The sequence below is a fragment of the Rhineura floridana genome, chromosome 8, assembly GCF_030035675.1.
Source record: "Rhineura floridana isolate rRhiFlo1 chromosome 8, rRhiFlo1.hap2, whole genome shotgun sequence".
Lineage (NCBI taxonomy): Eukaryota > Metazoa > Chordata > Lepidosauria > Squamata > Rhineuridae > Rhineura > Rhineura floridana.
The window spans coordinates 109,942,659-109,961,761 of record NC_084487.1 but is presented as its reverse complement, the minus strand read 5'-3'; the positions used below and the strand labels follow the sequence as shown (position 1 = coordinate 109,961,761).

General features: G+C 40.3%; 1 protein-coding gene across 1 annotated transcript in view; it reads left to right on the top strand.

The window, feature by feature from the left end:
• The first annotated feature begins 11,478 nt into the window (after positions 1-11,478).
• Positions 11,479-19,103, top strand: part of CDHR3 (cadherin related family member 3) — a 59,838-nt gene continuing 52,213 nt past the window's right edge. The window contains exons 1-3 of the mRNA XM_061637862.1: positions 11,479-11,557; positions 12,648-12,859; positions 16,216-16,384. Coding sequence (XP_061493846.1) covers positions 11,482-11,557; positions 12,648-12,859; positions 16,216-16,384 — 457 coding nt within the window. The 5' untranslated portion in view covers positions 11,479-11,481. The remainder of the gene's footprint in view (positions 11,558-12,647; positions 12,860-16,215; positions 16,385-19,103) is intronic.

Sequence of the window (19,103 nt, the reverse complement as noted above, 5' to 3'; positions counted from 1 at the left end):
TATCCTGGATCCAAGTTGTTCATGGCTTTGTATAGTAACACAAGTGGCAAGCAGGATATGGGCAACCAGTGCAGATATTTTAGCAGAGATGTCACACGATGTTGGCTATCTGCCCCTGTCGGCATTCTAGATGCTGCGTTCTGCATGAGCTGGAGCTTCTGGACCAAGACCAAGGGCAGCCTCACACAGAGTGTGTTGCAGTAACCCAGTCTTGAGGTCTACAGTGGCCAAGTTATCCCGATCCAGATATAGCCATAGCTGGTATACCAGACAAAGCTAGTAAAAGGCACTCCTACTAAAAGTCTACTTAGTTTTCACTCACTCATTCAACAACCAATAATCATGTATAGAAAGATATGTCTGCTGATGCACTGCACACATAATCTGTAGTAGTTCTGGGCTCCTGCTGGGAGAAAGGGTGGGATATAAATCTAATAAATAAATAGAAATAATAAATAGTAGTTCCCTGACATGCTGCACAACTGTTTTCTTTGCCTAGGAAGTGAGAATTTCTTGTACCACTAGTTGGCGATATTCCCTAGGTCAAAGGAAATCTTGGAGTTTTCTCTTATGCGCAGTGCTGTGCAGGAAAGATGCAGAGCCCCTGGTCTAGTGATACAGAATCCATCAGGTAACTCCCTCGACAGTGCTGCATTTATCCAACATTTTTGCTTCACAAACATGCTAAGGACAATTATTGGTTTCCTGCAGTTTGGGGGTCCTTATTAATAACAATGACAAATAAGCACATGTGCAAAACAGAACAGGTAGCATTCTCCTGTGTATGCTTATTCAGAAGTCCCACCAAATTCAGTAGAAGCCATTAGTAAATGTACTGCAGAGCCAAAGTGCAGCCAAAGTGCCACTTCTCCTAAGTGTGCAGGCATCTTATTTTAATGTATGATAGGCAATTGTGGTTTTAGTACAGCAACAAACACTATGTTTAATGGAGTTTCAATATATATATATTATAATTTGTGCTTTAGTTAGACTTCCTCTCTTTGGCTGTTTCACAAAGGGTTCATGTTTCTGTTCTACAAGTGTGGGGCCACCACTGAAAAGCACTGCCCCACAATGTTCCTATTAAAAATAATTTTTGTGTAGGAAAGACCATGAATCTCACATATAGTTTGTCTAATCTGATGAACCCACAGGAGTCTATTTCACTGTGAATGTGCTTGTCACATGTGACACACTGGACATGAGATTCATATAGTTTTTTTACATTGAACTAATTTTCTCTGTTAACATGCGGTAGCAAAAAGCACAGCAGAGTCCTTAAGCAACTTAGACCCATTTTACACATTACGAAGAGGTAAACTCACAGACGTACGTAGGGACAAAGAAAACTATTACAATAGTTATTGTATAGAAATAGAAAAGGACAACAAAATGGGAAGAACAAGAGCCCTATTCCAAAAGATTAGAGAAATGAAAGGGAAATTTAAACCATGACTAGGGATGTTGAATAATCAACAGAGGAACACACTGACTGACCGAGATGAAATAAAAGGAAGATGGAAGCAATACACTGAAGAACTCTATAAAAGAGATGCAAGGATGACAGATTCATTCACAGAGGAACCATATGATGAAGAACCAGAAATTTTAGAATATGAGGTGAAAGCTGCTCTTAAAATTCTTGGAAGAAACAAATCACCAGGAATAGATGTCATACCAATAGAGTTGCTACAAGCTAATGAGACTGAATCTGTCCAAATTTTGACAAAAATTTGTCAAGAAATATGGAAAACTAAACAATGGCCCACAGACTGGAAGCGTTCAATATATATTCCACTTCCAAAGAAAGAGAATGCAGTAATTACCGAACTATTGCCTTAATATCCCATGAAAGTAAAGTAATGCTCAAGATTCTACAACAAAGGCTCTTACCATATATGGAGCGAGAAATGCCAGATGTCCAAGCTGGATTTAGAAAGGGAAGAGGCACCAGAGATCATATTGCAAACATACGTTGGACAATGGAACGGAGCAAGGAATTTCAGAAGGAAACCACCCTGTGCTTTATAGACTACAGCAAAGCCTTTGACTGTGTAGATCATGAAAAACTATGGAATGCTTTAAAAGAAATGTGGGTGCCACAGCACATAACAACAACAAACTCACACATTTGTCATTCAGTGTACTCAAGAGGGAACCGCAGCTAATAATGGGTCCATTATGAATGAATTAGTATGATACACATGTTTGCTTACATTAATCTCAGCATGTTTACAAATGACACCTTTAGGTGTATATTCTAATCAACTTGCAGCATAGTCCTGTATGTGTCTACTCTGACTCAGTCCCATTGAATTCCAGTGGGGCTTAATCCCAGGTAAACAGGTACAGGATTACAGCTTTAGATGTATAGGGGATAACAAACAGAAACATAAGATTCTGTTCTACTGTGGAAGCAGGAGGGTCAGCAACAATCAGCAGCACCTTGAACACTGCTGGAATGGGAAATCAGCTGAATATATTAACTGGACTATAATTTATGAAAGCCTTTGCCATAATAAATTTGTTTAAAGTAGGTATTGCCAGTTTTGGAGGGCCTGTGGGAGTGGTATATTTGCAAACTGTTGTGAGCACTATGCACACACTGCTACCATGTGCACATGCATACCACACTACAGCCACACACACTCATGCTCACTGTCCCTTTTGCCAGCAATTAGGCTTGAAAACAGCCTTCTATTGGCTACAATAAAATGTTTCTTTCAAGGCTAATTTCAGTGGGGTGAGGGGAGAGGAGAACAGGACACCACAGGTGCCAGGGAAGGTTTCTGCAGGTGCATATGTGGGCACCACATTGGCAACCCAGGCTTTAAAGAGACACACAATAGTTTGTTGTTTTTACTACATTCCCTCTCTGCCTCTCACACAGACACAGAAAATGGTACCTATTCAAAACAAAATTTCATTCATTTTTGAACCAATGAAAAGTAAATTGAATGGGCTCCATTTCATTCAGTTTCTCATTTAGTCCAAAAGTTATGCATGCACAGCCCTCCCAACTCAGTCAACACTTGAAGGATTTGAATCTGAGTCTCCTTGCCTAGATATAATACTATATCTGTACTTCCTTCTGTTGCTGAAAAGGCAAACCTCCTTGTGCTAAAGTGTACTTATTCAGTTTGGCAGGATCTGTGTCCTGCATATTCATTTCCAAAATGCCATTTAGACTCAGAGATTTTAAATTCTGGCCTGTTACCTATAAAGTATGTCCACTTTTCTTTCCTGAATTTACTCTGCAGTTTTCTTGGAGCAGGTTTGCATATGGGAAAAAGATGGTTGACTCTCCAACCAGTGATGACAATAGCTTGCTCCATCTCTAAGTAAATACTGAAAATGCTGAAGGAAAGCAATGGTGACATATTAAAGGCAAGTGTACCTGTAGGATGGAGTTTACACAAGTGCTACAGAACAGGCTTGGATATCACAAACACGTTTGTAATGCCATGGCAGCACTTACTATTAGAATTAATCATTCAGTAAATATTTTGAGAGCATGCTGTACAGCTCTAAAGCTAGAGTGACGATTATATATAGAAAGGAGGGGAAGCCTCTCAGACACGACATAGCAACCACTTGAAGGCTGAAGACTGAAGTAAGGCTATAACCCAACTGCTCTAGTTGCTTCCAAATAGAACAGATGGGGGGTGTCTTGCTGATCCCACCCTAACTCCCACTTTCTCAACTGATGCTCAGTTTTCCAGCCCCTACAGCCCCATGAGCAGCACAGATTAATTCTCCCAGCCCTTGCTCAGTCAAGCTTTCTAATATACGCAAATCTCATAGAGAACAGGAAGGTGTGCTGCGTGTGAAGCCAGACAGAAATCCAGAACTTGTTTTTCAATATGCAGTTCTCTTTATTAGCACCTCTCAGTGCACAAAAAGTATTTTATTATTCTTATTTATTCTTACAGCTGCTCAGTGAGATAGATTAAGCTGAGAGGCAGAGCAATGGAGACTGGAAATGGCCCTATTGGTTTGTATAAGACTTGGCCTCTCCAGCTTATGCAAGCAAGCAAGGGCTATTGAAAACAACAGTGCCCCATAGTTGGGTCTGATCAACAGGCTATTTTCTGCTCTGTCCATCCATTGGCTAATGTTCCTGAGATGCATTTTCCATCTGTATCTGTCAGTTGCTTTATGCTTCCACTCTCCACAGGCTCATTTCTCAGCTGTTGTCATAGCCTGGAGAACCCTCATCAGGGGAGTCCTCTTTAGAGGAAGACCAGGAGATTCCTGTCTTGGACACAGGCCTGGGTCAGCCTCCATCTGAGGGTGAGAAGCCAGGGTTCTGTGACAAGGCAGGGTAGGGCCGTCTGCACCTGGGGCAAGTTTAGCCTCTGACATCAAGGCTGAATGAGTCCCAAGCCCAAAGAAGAGGCATTGCCTCAAACACCAGCTAGAAACCCGGCCCATTTGGAGGAATGCCTGACTGCAAGCCCAGGACTGTTCAGGAGAAAAGGTCTGGCTGCAGATGACTGAGTCAGCTGAGATTTGGGGTGTGGTTCCAGCAGCTCCAGTTTAAAAGCCTCAGTGCTAGGCTGAAAGACCTTTTGGAACTATACATCAGCTCTGTACCTGACCTGTCTGCTGATCTCCTGTTGACTCCAGACCTGATTCTGGACTACGCCGGACCTGCCTCCTCCCTTGCCCTTGCCCTGCCCCTGGATTGCTTGGATCTTGACGTTGGACTGCTCTGACTTTGCTTCTTGCCTGACCCCTTTGTTGTTGTTGTGGACTTTGACATTGCGTGGGCCTGGATGCTGCCTTGGTATTGCCCTCATGTGTGTTATTGCTGGGAGGTCTCCTGTCTCCTAGTGAGAACAGGGCAGCTGCCAAGCCAACCAGAAGAAGAACATAAGAAGAGCCCTGCTGGATCAGACCAAAGATCAATTTAGTTCAGCATCCCATTTCCCACAGTGGCCAACCAAATGCCTCTAAAAGGTCTATAAGAAGAGGATGAGGGCAATAGTCTACTCCTGCTCTTAATCCCAGCAACTGCTGTTCAGGGGCATTCTGCCTCTGAATCTGGAGGCAGCATAGAGCCATCATATGCTTATAGACTTATAGCAAAGGATGGAAGAATCTGTCAGTTTCAGTTTCTCTCAGGTTCTAATTTTTCCAGTCAAGTTCACATTCATATTCTGCACCAGTTTGTGATTTTTAAAAAGTCTTTACCTAAACAATTGTCAGCATTTTAGTGTAAATTTCTCTGAATATACATACATTTGTAAGCAATTTCCTTTAATATAATGCATTTTATATACCATTTTCACAAATATATGCACTTCATGCACACTTTCCCCTAATATATACACTTTTGTACACTTTTTTTTAGTTGGAGAGCTGCATTGCAATATTTTGAGAGGCATACGTTTTGAAGGATAGCTGTGTTTAATGTTGCGTTTTGTTTCAGGAAGTTGAATAACATTGATTTGCATTAACAGGCAAACTGAACCAAATTTCTCCTCCACCTCTACTTACAGCCATAGTTCAAGCAACTTTCTGGGGGACACATGCCAGCAAAGGGCAAGAACCAAAACTGGGCAGAGCAATGAATGTTAGTTTTACTATTGTTCACTAGTTTGTTTCTACACACACTCAAACAGCCCTCTCTGTCCTTTATACAGGCAACCTGGAAGCAGCATAAGAGTTCAAGGACACAATCAAAACAGGCAAAAGCACTCAAGTAGGTTGCAAAGCAGGGTCAGTGAGGAGTATGATCTGGGGAGAAACCTAAGGGCCAGACAGACAGGCATAGAGGCCTTTGTGTTTGCCTAGTCCCCTTTTAAAGCTAAGTTGGTGACAGTCACTATACCTTGCAGAGCTTGGAAAAGTTACTTTTTTGAACTACAACTCCCATCAGCCTGATCCAGTGACCATGCTGGCTGGGGCTAATGGGAATTATAGTTCAAAAAAGTAACTTTTCCAAGCTTTGACCTTGTGAAAGAGGATTTTACAAGTTAACTATATGCTCTGAAAGGAAATATTTTCTTTTACCTGTTGTAAATGTTGTGTCCAGTGGAGACTGCTGGCTCTGATGTCAGTGGGGCAAAGGAATCCACTCTGGGTTTTAGTCCAAACTTTCAAGGACCTGTCCGAGGTGCTACATAACCTTGGACAGCTCCTTGAGAGTTCAGACAAAAACTCGGAGTGGATGCACTGCCTCACTAACATCAGAGTCACAAGCCTCCACTGGCTGTGTCAGTCAGCCTCACTGGATGACCCCAGCTTCTGCTGTTATAGAGAGGGAGAAAAACCTCTTCCCCTTTGTTTAAATATTTCTTTCTTTCTTTCTTAGGGGGAACATAACCCTGCTGAAAAGCTTGCACACCAGTTTCTGTACATAGAAACTCCACAGTTTCTGTAAACATATTTAAGCAGCTCTGTTTCCTTTGTGCTATTTGCTACTTCAAATAGACATTTGTGTATTTGCCAATCTCATCAGCTCAGAAGGCTGAGCAATTATACATCAGTCTGTAAACTAATCAGTAAATAAACTGTAAGTGCTGCAGTCTGCCAAATACATTAATTGCCTTTCTTATAAGTGAAGATAAATTCAGATCTAATTGCTGACAGTATAAATCTCTTCTCAGGGCACAGTTCAGGTCTAAACATCAGGGAGAATTCTGCATAGGAAGTTCTGGTGTCCAATTTTACTACTTTCCTTTTCACTGTCTATTCTATTATTGAGGAGGGGGGATTTACACATCCTCCAAAAAGAACAGCAGGATCAGAACTCACTAAGTCTTTGTTCCCTCTATCTGTTGAGATAGTTTCAACAGTCATGTTTGATCAAGAATGTAATAAAATAAACACCTCTAAGAATAGTACACAAATGTCCCTCTATTAAACTTATTCATCCATGAAGCAGCCCTTATACCTATACATGTGGCAATTTAAAGGCAGCATGATTTTATAAGTTCACATTTAAGAATGGAAGCCAAAAGCTCTGGAGCTCTTTTCTGATCTTTCTTCAGGACATGCTTAGGTGCTTCTAGGGCATAGAATCATCGAGTAGTAGAATTGGAAGGGGCCTATAAGGCCATCAAGTCCAACCCCCTGCTCAATGCAGGACTCCAAATTAAAGCATACCTGACAGGTGGCTGTCCAGCTGCCTCTTGAATGCCTCTAGTGTTGGACAGCCCACCACCTCCCTAGGTAATTGATTCCATTATCAGACCACTCTAATAGTTGGGGAGTTGTTCATGATGTTCAGTCAAAATCTGGCTTCCTGTAAAATCTGTCAAATTGTCAAAACCAGTTGGTCATTGCAGATTAAAAAAAATAAAAATAAAATCATTATTAGTGTCCTACAAAATAAAAGCAGTGACACCTAGGTAAGCCTTGCCTAATTGCTTTAAAAAATAGGATTGGAGGGGGAGAGAAAGATTTATAACACAAACACAATTCTTTGCTATGTTTACTCAAAAGTCCCATTGTTTTACAGCACTGTCCTCATATCTATTAAAAAATAAGTCCTATTGAATTCAATGAAGTTTATTCCCAGTATGTGGGATTAGCATTGCAGCTTTACTCCCAGAAATAGAATTAAAGCTTCATATTGGGAATTTTTTCAAAACAGGCTATGAATTAGACAAATAAACTGCCCTCTTCAACAGCCCAGAAAAAATTAAACTTGTTTGACTCCTCATAATTAGAAAAGTGTAACTCATTTTAATCATAAACTGCATGTACACTTCTTTTAAATTTCTATTCAAAAATTATTTGAAAAATAAAACATATATGTTATTTTTGCAAGTAATTAAAAAAAACCTGCATATACACTTTTATTATAATCATAACTTGTTTACAGTAAACAATTGCCTACCAAAATCCTGCTGTGATTTTTTGTTCTACATCTCCTGACCAATTTATGAGATTTTTAGACAAGCAGGAAAAGACAACAATTTTCTAACCTTGCAGTCGGTTCTAGCTATTGCCTCGAGGTCAACAAATCCCTTGTAAATCAAAACTCTGACTTCACTTATTGGCTACAGACCTGAAAGGGTGGGATTAGAGCATTCAGCTATGAGCTCATTTAACAGAAGTTGCGGAGGGCGGCTGATGTTTCGGTGTATATCTCTTGAACCAGACCATCTAGTAACATAATCTTTTTAAAATGAAATCTGAGAGTCCAGAGATTGGGCTGACTCACCCAGAGATCCAAACTGGAGACCTGGCAACCCTAGCTGGTATGCATGTTTAGATCTTCTGAAGAGAAAGAGGCTCTAGACCAAATTTCTCTGTGAGGGGGGTAGCATCTGCAGGAGTACAGGATAGGACCTGGATTCGTATTGGTCTAATTTCTGGAACATTTGGTCTATAGAGGTTCAAACCCTCTTGTGTAGGAAGAACTGAACTCCTTTTACAACATACATTTGAAGTACATTTATAACACTTTAATGGCCATAGCTTCCCCCAAAGGATCCTGGCAACTGTCATTTATCCCTCATCAGTGCTTTTTTGTTTTTTTTTTAAGTAAAGAATGAGATGCTCATACCCTGATAAAAGTGCAATGGGTGCCAACAAAAAATGGTTGTCATAGGCAGCAAAACAAGAGGTGGCAGTACTCCATACTGATGAGTAGAGTCACAAAAAAAGCACTGCCCTTCACAGAGCTGCAATACTCAGTACCCTTAAAAACTACAGTTTGCAGGATTCTTTCGGGGAAGCCATGTGCTTCAATGTATAGTATGGATGTGACCTGTAGTCTATTAGAATACTGTTCTCACTCACCCCCTGGGTTGTAAAACACTGAGGTACTGTCTTAAGGTACTGTTGAGATGTGTTACAGTGAACCATGGTTTGGCTGTATTTGTATAACTTTTAAAATGAAAATAAACTCAAACAATGTAAAATTCAATTTAGATGGGATGTTCCAGAGGGAGTGATCTTTACATTTAGACAACAGAAGTATCGACTGAATACTGTTCAAAAAGCAAGGGATTTCTTGAGAAAAGCCTCAAAAGACATGGAAGAAGACAAATTCAAAGACATGGATATAATTCCTGGGAAACAAAGTCAACAGAAACAGGTAGAGGAAGAAAAGGATGATGATGAATTAAAGGGAGCAACAGGTACAGACTTTTCTAAAATACATGCCTAAAAATGGATTACAAATTTCTAACTTGGAATATAAATGGAGCTAATACGTCGCAGAAGAGAAAGAAAGTATTTCATTATTTGAAAAAATTAAAATTGGATATAATTTGTTTACAAGAAACTCATATTAAGAAGAAAGATTCTAAATATTTGATCTGTAAAAATTTGGGTGAAGAATTTATTTCGGCAGGATCTAAAAAAAAAATGGTGTTGTTCTTTATATTAACTCACAGTTGTCTCCTAAATTGATATTATTGGATGATAGTGGCAGATTTGTGGGAGTCGAAATCACCATACAGGGTACAAAAATTTTGATAGTGGGCATTTATGCCCCTAATGAAGATAAAACAAGGTTTTATACAGGACTCATGGAAAAATTAACAGAGTTTGCATATGATCATTGGTGTGTCATGGGTGATTGGAATGGGGTAATTTCACCAAAAATGGATAGACTTTCTGAGAGAAATATTAAAGAGACACAGGGCAAACTGCCGAAGATCTGCTTTGAATTGATGGAAAATTTAGAATTGGTGGATGCTTGGAGATATATAAATGACAATGCAAAGGAATTTACTTACTTTTCAGAAAGACATAAAACATTTTCGAGGATTGATATGATTTGGATGTCTAAAAATTTAGTGAAAGACATTTCCAAGATGGATGTATTACCAAAAACTTTTTCGGATCATAAACCTGTGATATTGACTTTAAAAAAAAAAAAATTGGATTTAGATGGAGACTAAATGAATCTTTATTACAGAATGATAAAGTAGTGCAAGCATGTAATATCAACATTTCTGACCGATGTCCAGTTTGTTAGCTTTATTAACATCTGACATAGCCTTTACTTTCCATAAAATCTCTGTTTTTGCTGGAATGTCTGATACTTGCTATATTTTGGTTGGATCCTCATATTCAGGTCCTTCCCAGTGCTGGTTTTTTGCCAGTGTTGGGTTTTTAAAACAAAACAAAACACTAGTTTATCTTTATCTATGAGATCCTTCATATATCAAAGAGGAACAAGAGACCCAGCGGTGTAATATATATAAAATCCATAATTTTTAAATTTTATTTTATTACATTTGTCCATGCCAATTTGATTTTAAACTGTGACCACTAACAGTGGATAGACTGGGCATTGCATTTGCCACACATTCCAGTGCCCCAAATTAGTATTATAGATTTGATGCAGTCTGTGACATTCCCGCATGTCTCCAGGATTGCACCTCCTGATCCTCACTCCTGGATCAGGAAAACCCCCTCCCTCTGAAGTCTGCCTCAGCCTGGGGCACATATGCCAAGAGATGTAGCTGTCCAGGGTCTCAGGGGGTCTTAGACCCCCTACTTCTCTGGAAGCAGAGTCCCAGCAGAATCTCTATGTTTCCAGCATCTTGTGAGCCAATCGACATCAAGGAGAAGTGTGTTAACCACTGGGAAGAGTCTTCTAACATGCTTCCTTATCCTTTCCTGCTGATTGGAGCCAATCAGAGTGAAAGGAGTGAGTCAGCCACTAATAACACTCTCCTCTTTCATGCTTATTGGCTCCTAGGGATGTTGAGGGAGAAGGCATTAACAAGGATCTTATTCTCAACCCCTCAAAAAGGGGTGAGGGGGCATGGCTGTGACTAACATGAAGGGAACCTGCACTTTTGATTTTGCAGCTACGCTACTGGATATGCCCTCTGACCACACCCCCTCCCACCTATCAGCCTTACATCATCCACACTGCCTAGCATTCCATTAACTCTTTCTTACCTGAATAAAATTTCATAACATTTAAACATATAAACAAGTCTGACTTCCTTACATAGTCCTATTGGCATTAAATGCTACCTATAAAAACATTGAAAAGTCTTCTTTGACGTTATAAGAGGATTTGATCATGTCTTAATATGATACTGTCACCTCTCTTCTGCAGTGATGCCAGTGCCTTGCAGCTATCTCCTGCTAAGCATTAATAAAGGTGATTCTGTAAGCCTATTTTAGTAGAACCATATCTTACATTTCCCTTAAATGTTCTTTACCACTGTGTTAGCTACTTGTGCCCCGTGTTTGCCATGTGAATTCCCTCTATATATCATTTAAGATTGAAAGGAGGCAGTTAAGGTAATCAGCTCTGGTTACCTGTAAACTTTCTAAAATCTCCTCCTCCGTTCATGAGGAATGGATCACTAATGTTGTGCTGGATTGTTATCAGTGAGCCATTCACAGGAGGGTAAACAGGCGGATGTTTTAGAAACTCCCCTAGCTACAGCTGAACCTTTGTTTGATTTGTTACTTCTTCTGCATGATAAGGAAGAAAATGAGCAACTGGATTGAAGTAGGCTAGGAGAAAGAAATTGCAGTCTCTGTTTGATCATGAATGGCTTCATTCTAAGAAAGACACAGGACATGCTGTGCTTTTGCCTCATTGTATTGCTAGGAGAAATATCTGGTAAGAACATGATTTTATTCATGTATTAGATATGGTATACTGTAATATTGATCGCTTGCAGACTGTGTGTCTGTCAGCCTACTCTCATTTAATATTCTGGTCATCAGTAGATCTGAGTCCAGTCGTTCATTGTTTTTTTTTTTTTTTCCCCTGAAAGCTCAAGATCTCTTGACAATTATGGCTTAATAGGCAATTGAAGGGATTAACTCCTCCCTCCCCAACTGTGATCCGCTCCCTCCAATGGGAGGCTGTTTTCAAGTCCAATTGCTTGTAGGTGCCAGGCAAGAAGGTTAATCTACAGACTGGATGGGGAGGGGCTGGCCACAGCCCAGAGGTTTCCTACCCTTGAATTAAACTATGAGTAATCTGTCTTAAATTGTCTTAGTTACATATTCTTGCATAATAGGCCAGTGGCTTGCTGGATCTGATCCAGTCCCACCAAGACCAGCATACTCTGAAAGAACCCCAGCAACAAGGCGGTGCTAGGTGGCCTACAAGAAACTTGCCAGTGGCTCATCAAGGACCACAATCCACCTTCTGCCCACCCCGATCTAGACAGTGACTTCCTAGTGTTCTTCTATGGGTTTGTTTCTATGGGAAAGAAAAGGCTGGTGCTTTTCCAACTGGGGGAATGTCCTTGCTATGAGTGTAGGACATGATGTGTTGGATCAATGCAGCCCACAATGGTGACTATAGACAACATAAACTAGAGGGAAATGAACGTGGTAAGTACCTCATATCTCTCCCATTTTTTAATGTTAGCAAAAGAATTTATTTTCAGAAAGCTTTGGGGATGAGACTAGGAGCCTTATTTGTATTAATTGCTTTGACATGGGAGCTGATTGCCTGGTTTTTACTATTAGCTCTGTTGATATTTTATTGTAGCTATAATTGTGTTAGTTGTTTGTTGTAGATTATTTTGCAAGCCCATTTGACTAGAAACAGCAGCATAGAAAGTTTAAAGTAGGCAGACTGACAATATAGTTAGATAGCAGAGTTGTTTCTCCTTAATGGAAAGGTACTGTTAATGCAAAGTGTATCTTGTTGACCAACTTGCACTATAATATTCTTAATTCTCTGCAATCTGCAGGTGGTGAAACACTGAGTTTTTCTGGCTTACCTGGTACAGGCAACGTTACAGAAAATTCTTCACCTGGTACTGTGGTGTATACTTTCAGTGTTAATTTATCTCCAAATTTATTACCCAATGTATCAGTGCAAGCAGGATTTCCTAAAATCATAAACTCAAACCCACTCACAAAAGCCTTTGCTATCAACTCTGAATCTACAGTTCTGTACAAGGTAAGACTTTGCATAGTCCCAGGAGCTAGCCCATCTGATTATTGGTGGTGGAGGATATTGTTATAGCATCATTATTTTTTTCCATTTAATAATAAAATGTGGAAGTTGATAATGCTTCCAACTTTGAATACAGTGCTTGAAGAAAGACAAGCTTCTCATTTTAAGCTGAGCAGACCACTACTGAATATCTCCCTAAATGAAATAATATTATGTGGAAACCTGCCTGTCTCAATTTAACCAGTGCAAATTAGGCAATATTATGGAATGTATAAATAAAATAAACATTTAGTCTAACTTCAAGGGTGATGAACTTGGGGATCTCCAGATGTTGCTGGACTCAAACTCCCATAAACCCCAGCCAGCATGGCCTATTATTTAATTCAGCAATTGATATACACACCTTAGTCTCTAAGGGGTATACAGTAAGGTTAAAAAGATACAGTACAGATAAATACTGTACAGAAAACTCACTTAAAATGCCTGCTGAAATAAAAAGGTGTTCATTCAGTGTTGGGTATCAACAGGGAGGGGGCCTGTCTGATCTCATCTGGGAAGGACTTCCACAGAATTGAGCTCACAATACTGAATGCACAGTTCCTGGTGGATATGCATCATGGCCGATGGCAGCGATGATTGGGTGCTGCAGTCCAACAGCATCTGGTAGGCCACAGGTTCTCCATCCCTGGCTAGGAGCATCTCTTAGGAGGAGAACAGATAATCATATGGTTATTACTACATTATAGGGGTATGAATGCCCCTGCAAAAGTAAGGCAACAAAAGTAATTTGCCTGTTTGTCTTCAGATCAAAATTGGAGAGAAGCAAATTTGGTTTGGGCTGGAAAGAATAACTGAGGCTGTGGGCACACTAGTTGCTTCAAAAGCAGCAAGAATGGTTTTCTGGCTGAGTTTTGAAGTGACTCTGCTGTTGGATGGACTCACCTCCCTTTCCCACTGCTGACTTAAAATCTTTCAGGACTGAATTTAAAAAAAAAATGTACTCAAGGTGATCCAATCAGGTCTTAGAGTAAAAAGGGGAAGAGTTTGACTGACATTGTGTGCCCTCACTTTCAGAAAACAGAGGTGGAGATGCATAGGAACTAGCACAAAAGTGAGTGTGTCTCTACTAGAGTTGCCAGGTTCAGGGCCTGAGAATGATCCTGTATATTTAGGAGAAGAGAAAGTCAGCCAAGTGCAGGTGTTCTTGCAACACTGTAATAGGAAAAACCACAAGGTGGAATTCTCCCTTTCCCCTGCACAACGTTTAAAGATACAGAAGACCTCTTGGAGGCCGGGCCTGGCAACCCTAGTCTCTACCTTGGGACAGATGTTTCTGCTTATGATTATTTCCTATTGCTGAATTTTCAGGAAAGAAGAGAGCATTATAGCACTTATCTCAGTGGGAAAAAGCTATGCAAGTGCTTAATTCTCCCTTAACTCATAAGCTTCCAACTCTACACACGCTTATCAGGGAATAAGTCCTACTGAACTTCATCAGATTTATCTCGGTGTAAACATGCATAGTTTGTGCTATAAAAGTACTTAACATAGGATAGATTGCGCTCAAGTACTTTACCTTTCATGAGAACTTATTCCATAAAACAAAATCCTCGTGAAATCTGAAACATCGCAAAATTTGATAAAAGGAAACATTCTTATACGGACCCATTTGTTACTATAAGTGAAACTTAAATACATGGCCACGGGGCTGGATGAAGTTAAATGTGGTTAGTTCCCAATGAAATGAGTGTGAAAAATAATGGTTTGAGAGACAATATGCTATAGAGGTTAGACAGTGTCAGACCAGGAGCTTATCCACACAGGAGTATTACTTCATACTAAAGACACTGTTTTTACTTCTGTTTTTTATTTGCACCATCTGCAATTATGTTCAATACTAACTGCAAACACGGTCTTTTCCATTCACACCTTCTCTGAAGGATCAGTCACACAGTTTCCTGATGACCAAGCCCTCTAATTTTACATTTCTACTCCCTCTGGTTGATAAGGAATTGAGCATGCTCAGTTTGTTTCAGGTTCCATTAAAAAAAATGAAAGTGCTATTGTCACTGCCTATGGTTGCTAAGTAACTGGGCACATACAAATGTCTGTATTTCTGCAAGAGAGACAATACAGAGGATCAAAAATTAGTGTAAACACTCTAGATCAGGAGTTCTGAAACTTTATCCCCTACTGTACTGCATCTGAATTGCCAATGGTCTTTGTGGGCAAATGAAATGATTTTAATCACCTGCCTTTAGATATGTTATATCGGGTACCCAGCATGGCAATTACAAAGAAATTTGGACAAGTTTATTTTGAGTTGATACAGCTGGAAGTACAAGCATTTGTTTGAGCAGTATTACACCTTTGCGCACAAGCTGGGGGAAAAGAAAAAAAACACCTCCCCGCTCTTTTTAGGTGTCTGTAAATAAGGAAGAAATAGGTAATGCCATCTATGTGAGTACAGCTGAAAGTACAAATCTTTGTTTGAGCAGTATTACACATTTGCGCACAGGTTAGGGGAAAAAGAAACATAAAGGCACAATTCATCTGCCAGCGGGGCTGCTTGTTGCAGTAAATAGTTGTAGAACACTGTCAGTCGTCTGCCCCCTGTGGTTGTTTGTAGAACTGCAGACCTGTGTGCCAGCAGAACCGAGAACAGTCAGAAGTTGCCTGTCAACCCATAGGAAACAAAATGAACAAAGGGAGGATACAGTGAGAGTAGAAAGGGGTGTATGAAAAGGTAACAATTGATGCACCCACCTAAAAACTTGGAAGCAAAGCATCCACAAGAACAAGTGGAGCAGAATGGAGATGTAGTTTTCTCCACTTTTCATATTATTAGCTGATTGGGTTAGTACAGATTTATCGGGGGAAACTGCATGATAGTTTCTGTTTGCCAGTAACGTCATGTGAATGATGCAAATTAAAAGGAGATGAGATTAGAGGAAGGCAATGTTAAACCACCTCTGAATACTACTTACCATGAAAACCCTGTTCATAAGGTCACCATAAGTTGGAATTGACTTGAAGGCAGTCCATTTTTTTTTCATGAGTAGCACCAAACTCACAGTAAACCACCATGTAGATGAGCCCTAGGATCTGTCCCAGGTTCAAATTTCCACTCAGCCATGAAACTCATGAATCACCATTTCTCAGCCTAGTCTGTCTCACAAGATGAGGTGGAAGAGGATCACATAAACCATCTTGATTTTTTTTGGAGGAAAGGTGGGATATAGATGTACCAAATAATGACCATTAACTTGAGTCCCAGTGATTTCAGTGAGAACTAATTGCAACTAACTTATTCTGGATTCAACCCAATGTTTGCTAATAATCAGTAGTTTTTATTTCAGGTTGTTACCACTGGAAACCCTGTTCCAGATTATGAAACGATGCCCCACCGATTTGAATTGCAGATCCTTGTTTATGACACAGCTGGGGCATATGACTTACAAATACTGACTGTCCAAGTGCTAGATGAACCTGAACCTCCAGTGTTTCTAGGCAATCTGGCAAACCAAAGTAAGACATTTACTAGAAATGGAATGAATGTTTACCAAACTGCTGATAGCTCAGGTCCGCTGTTTTGATTAATTAGAGAGGGAGGCAGACTTCACTCGAACCTAAAAAGGTTTACTATTAGAATGCGTAACAGTAAAATGACCACTCTCTCCCTTGCCCAATATTCCCACTGACCTGGTGTTCCTCCTGCTCATTCTGCTGCATGAGGGCTGGGACGTCTGCCCCAAAGTCCTACTCTGAAGGCACCACTGGGTCTGTGTGTGCCTCCTGATTGGAAGGAGGCAAGCCCATGGGCAGTGAGCCATGCACACTGCTAACCCAAGACATTTTGCTGCCTGAGACAAAAGACAACATGGCGAACACCACCTTGAGCTCCCTGGAGGAAAGAAGGGATTTAAATGCAATAATAAATAATGCTGATTAAAAAAACCTTACTTCATCCCATGTACAAAAGCCAATTGGATTGGTAATTGATATTACTTTAATGCTGGTATGAACAGGATAGCATTGTCCAGCACACCTGGGGGCAGAAGGCCAGTTTAGGGATGTGTGGGTGTGTCCAACGTCTACTGTCTGAGATGGTCATCTCACTCTGCCTAATGGTAGGGCTGGTTCTGCTCTTGGAGAGACACAGTGGGTAACCTTCTATGAAGACAGGAAATTGATCTCCACATTGGGAGCTAATCACCTCTTTTCATACAGCCAGAAACCATGTAGCCTGAGCATTTGGAACAGGAGAGGGGTCATACAAACTGTACCTTCTCCCAACTTCCACACATTAGCTTGTATGCACAGAGTACACATTTGCATGTTTGCATGTTGAGTCTCACTTAGAATCCATTGTTGGGTAGAGACAGCATATATGCCTATAAATATATGGAATATGTTCCCTGCTGAAATACAAGAGCTCAGTTTGTACTGGTGTTCCACCAGCTGTTGAAGATACACCTATCCACACAGGCATTCCTTTGATGTGTTGACCTGAGTCTTCTGTTTTAATTGCTGTGTTGTTTCAATGGGATTGTTTTATTTATTTATATATTTATAAACTACCATCTTGCAAAACATCAGGACAGTGTACAGAATTTTTTTTAAATCCTTTAAAAGCAATATGGAACAACAATTAAAAAGACAGGAAATTTTAGACAGTGGACTGCCTATATTTCTCAGTCTTGGCATAAAAAAGTATTCAAGAGACACTTAAAAGTCAAAAGCTAGGATGCCTGCCAAATCTCTGCCAGAGGAGCGTTCCACAGTATGGGATTGGTGCTGCTAAATGCGTGACTTCTCGTTGAGCCTAGTCAGGCCTCTGTAAGATGGGGGACAACTAACAGTGCTCCTCCAGATGATTTCAGTGATTGAGCTAGGATAATGAAACCTCAGGGGGTCCTTCAGGTATCCATAAGATAAAGTATCTTTAGTATATATTTTAATTATGGAGGTTTACATTTTAATGTTTGTGTAATTGGTTTTTGTACTTGTAAACCACATAGAAGCCTCTTTTGGCATTAAGCAGTATATAAATAAGTAAAATATACAGAGCTAATGAGCATGTAGAAATTAAGGTTGTAAACACACTAGTCACCAGAACAAAGTGTTTCCATTAGCCACACCTGGAGAGGGAATGGATTGATTTCCCCAATCAGTTGTAAAATCTCTTTGATGCTGGATTAAAAAAGCATATACTCAAGCTGATCCCACCAGGTTTTACAGTAAAAGCGGGTGGGGTTTGATTAGCGTTGTGTGACCCCGGTTTCAGAAGAGAGAGGTGGAGACACACTGGAACTGGCAAAACAGTGAGTGCATTTCTACCCCAAGAGATCGCAGGTGAGAACACCCTCCTCCTCCGGACATCCTTCCAACCTACATGGTTTCTCCAGCATGTGCATTTAGTAATTTGATCATATTTGATGCAGAGATCAAGCCAGCAGTGTTTAAAAGTTAAGTAAGCCCAGAGTAGTGAATCGCGCAGAGGTATCAGACCGCCTCCTCTCAGTGAGCACTTCAGGCACACAGCAGTAGTCTTTTGTGATTTAATTGATTTCTCATGGTATGCTCTTGTTAGACCCTCCCTACTTCCCCTGGTGATGAGAAGTTCTAGGAGTAGTGCTACCTCAACTTGGCTTCTATTTAGAGAAAAGATTACTGGAGTGGAGACTGATGGCATTTTTGTAAGATTTAATTTATTTATAAATGTAGAGGTAGCGGCACTCTGCATACTCCCTCTTTCTAGGTAGTTGATCAGATCTATCATCAGAGAGAAGGTACCTATATCCAGGATGCCTTTAGCTTTCCACTCATCCCTCCCTCTGCACCAAAAACACTGCTTCTGTTCTTACTTGACAGTCTTACACATACTTCTTACATTACCCGCTCTCCTTAGCTGGGGTGGGGGACAATGTTGCCAGCCATCCAGGTTCTAGTGTCATCTCCTGTCCAAAAACCTCAAGAAAGACCTTTAGCGATTTTCCTAAACATTAGCTCCGATTGATGGAATATAGGTCATGGGCCATTAACCAAATAATTTGCCTAGCAAAAGCTATGGCCAGGCCCACCACCATCACCACCTCTTCATTACTATCCAGCTGTTTCATTGCAGAAAAATACCCAAATGACTCACAATTAGCATAATAAAATTCAGAATACATTTTTTTAATGATAAAATTACGCAGGCTGATAAATAGCAAAGCCTACATACTAATTAATTGCACACAGCTTT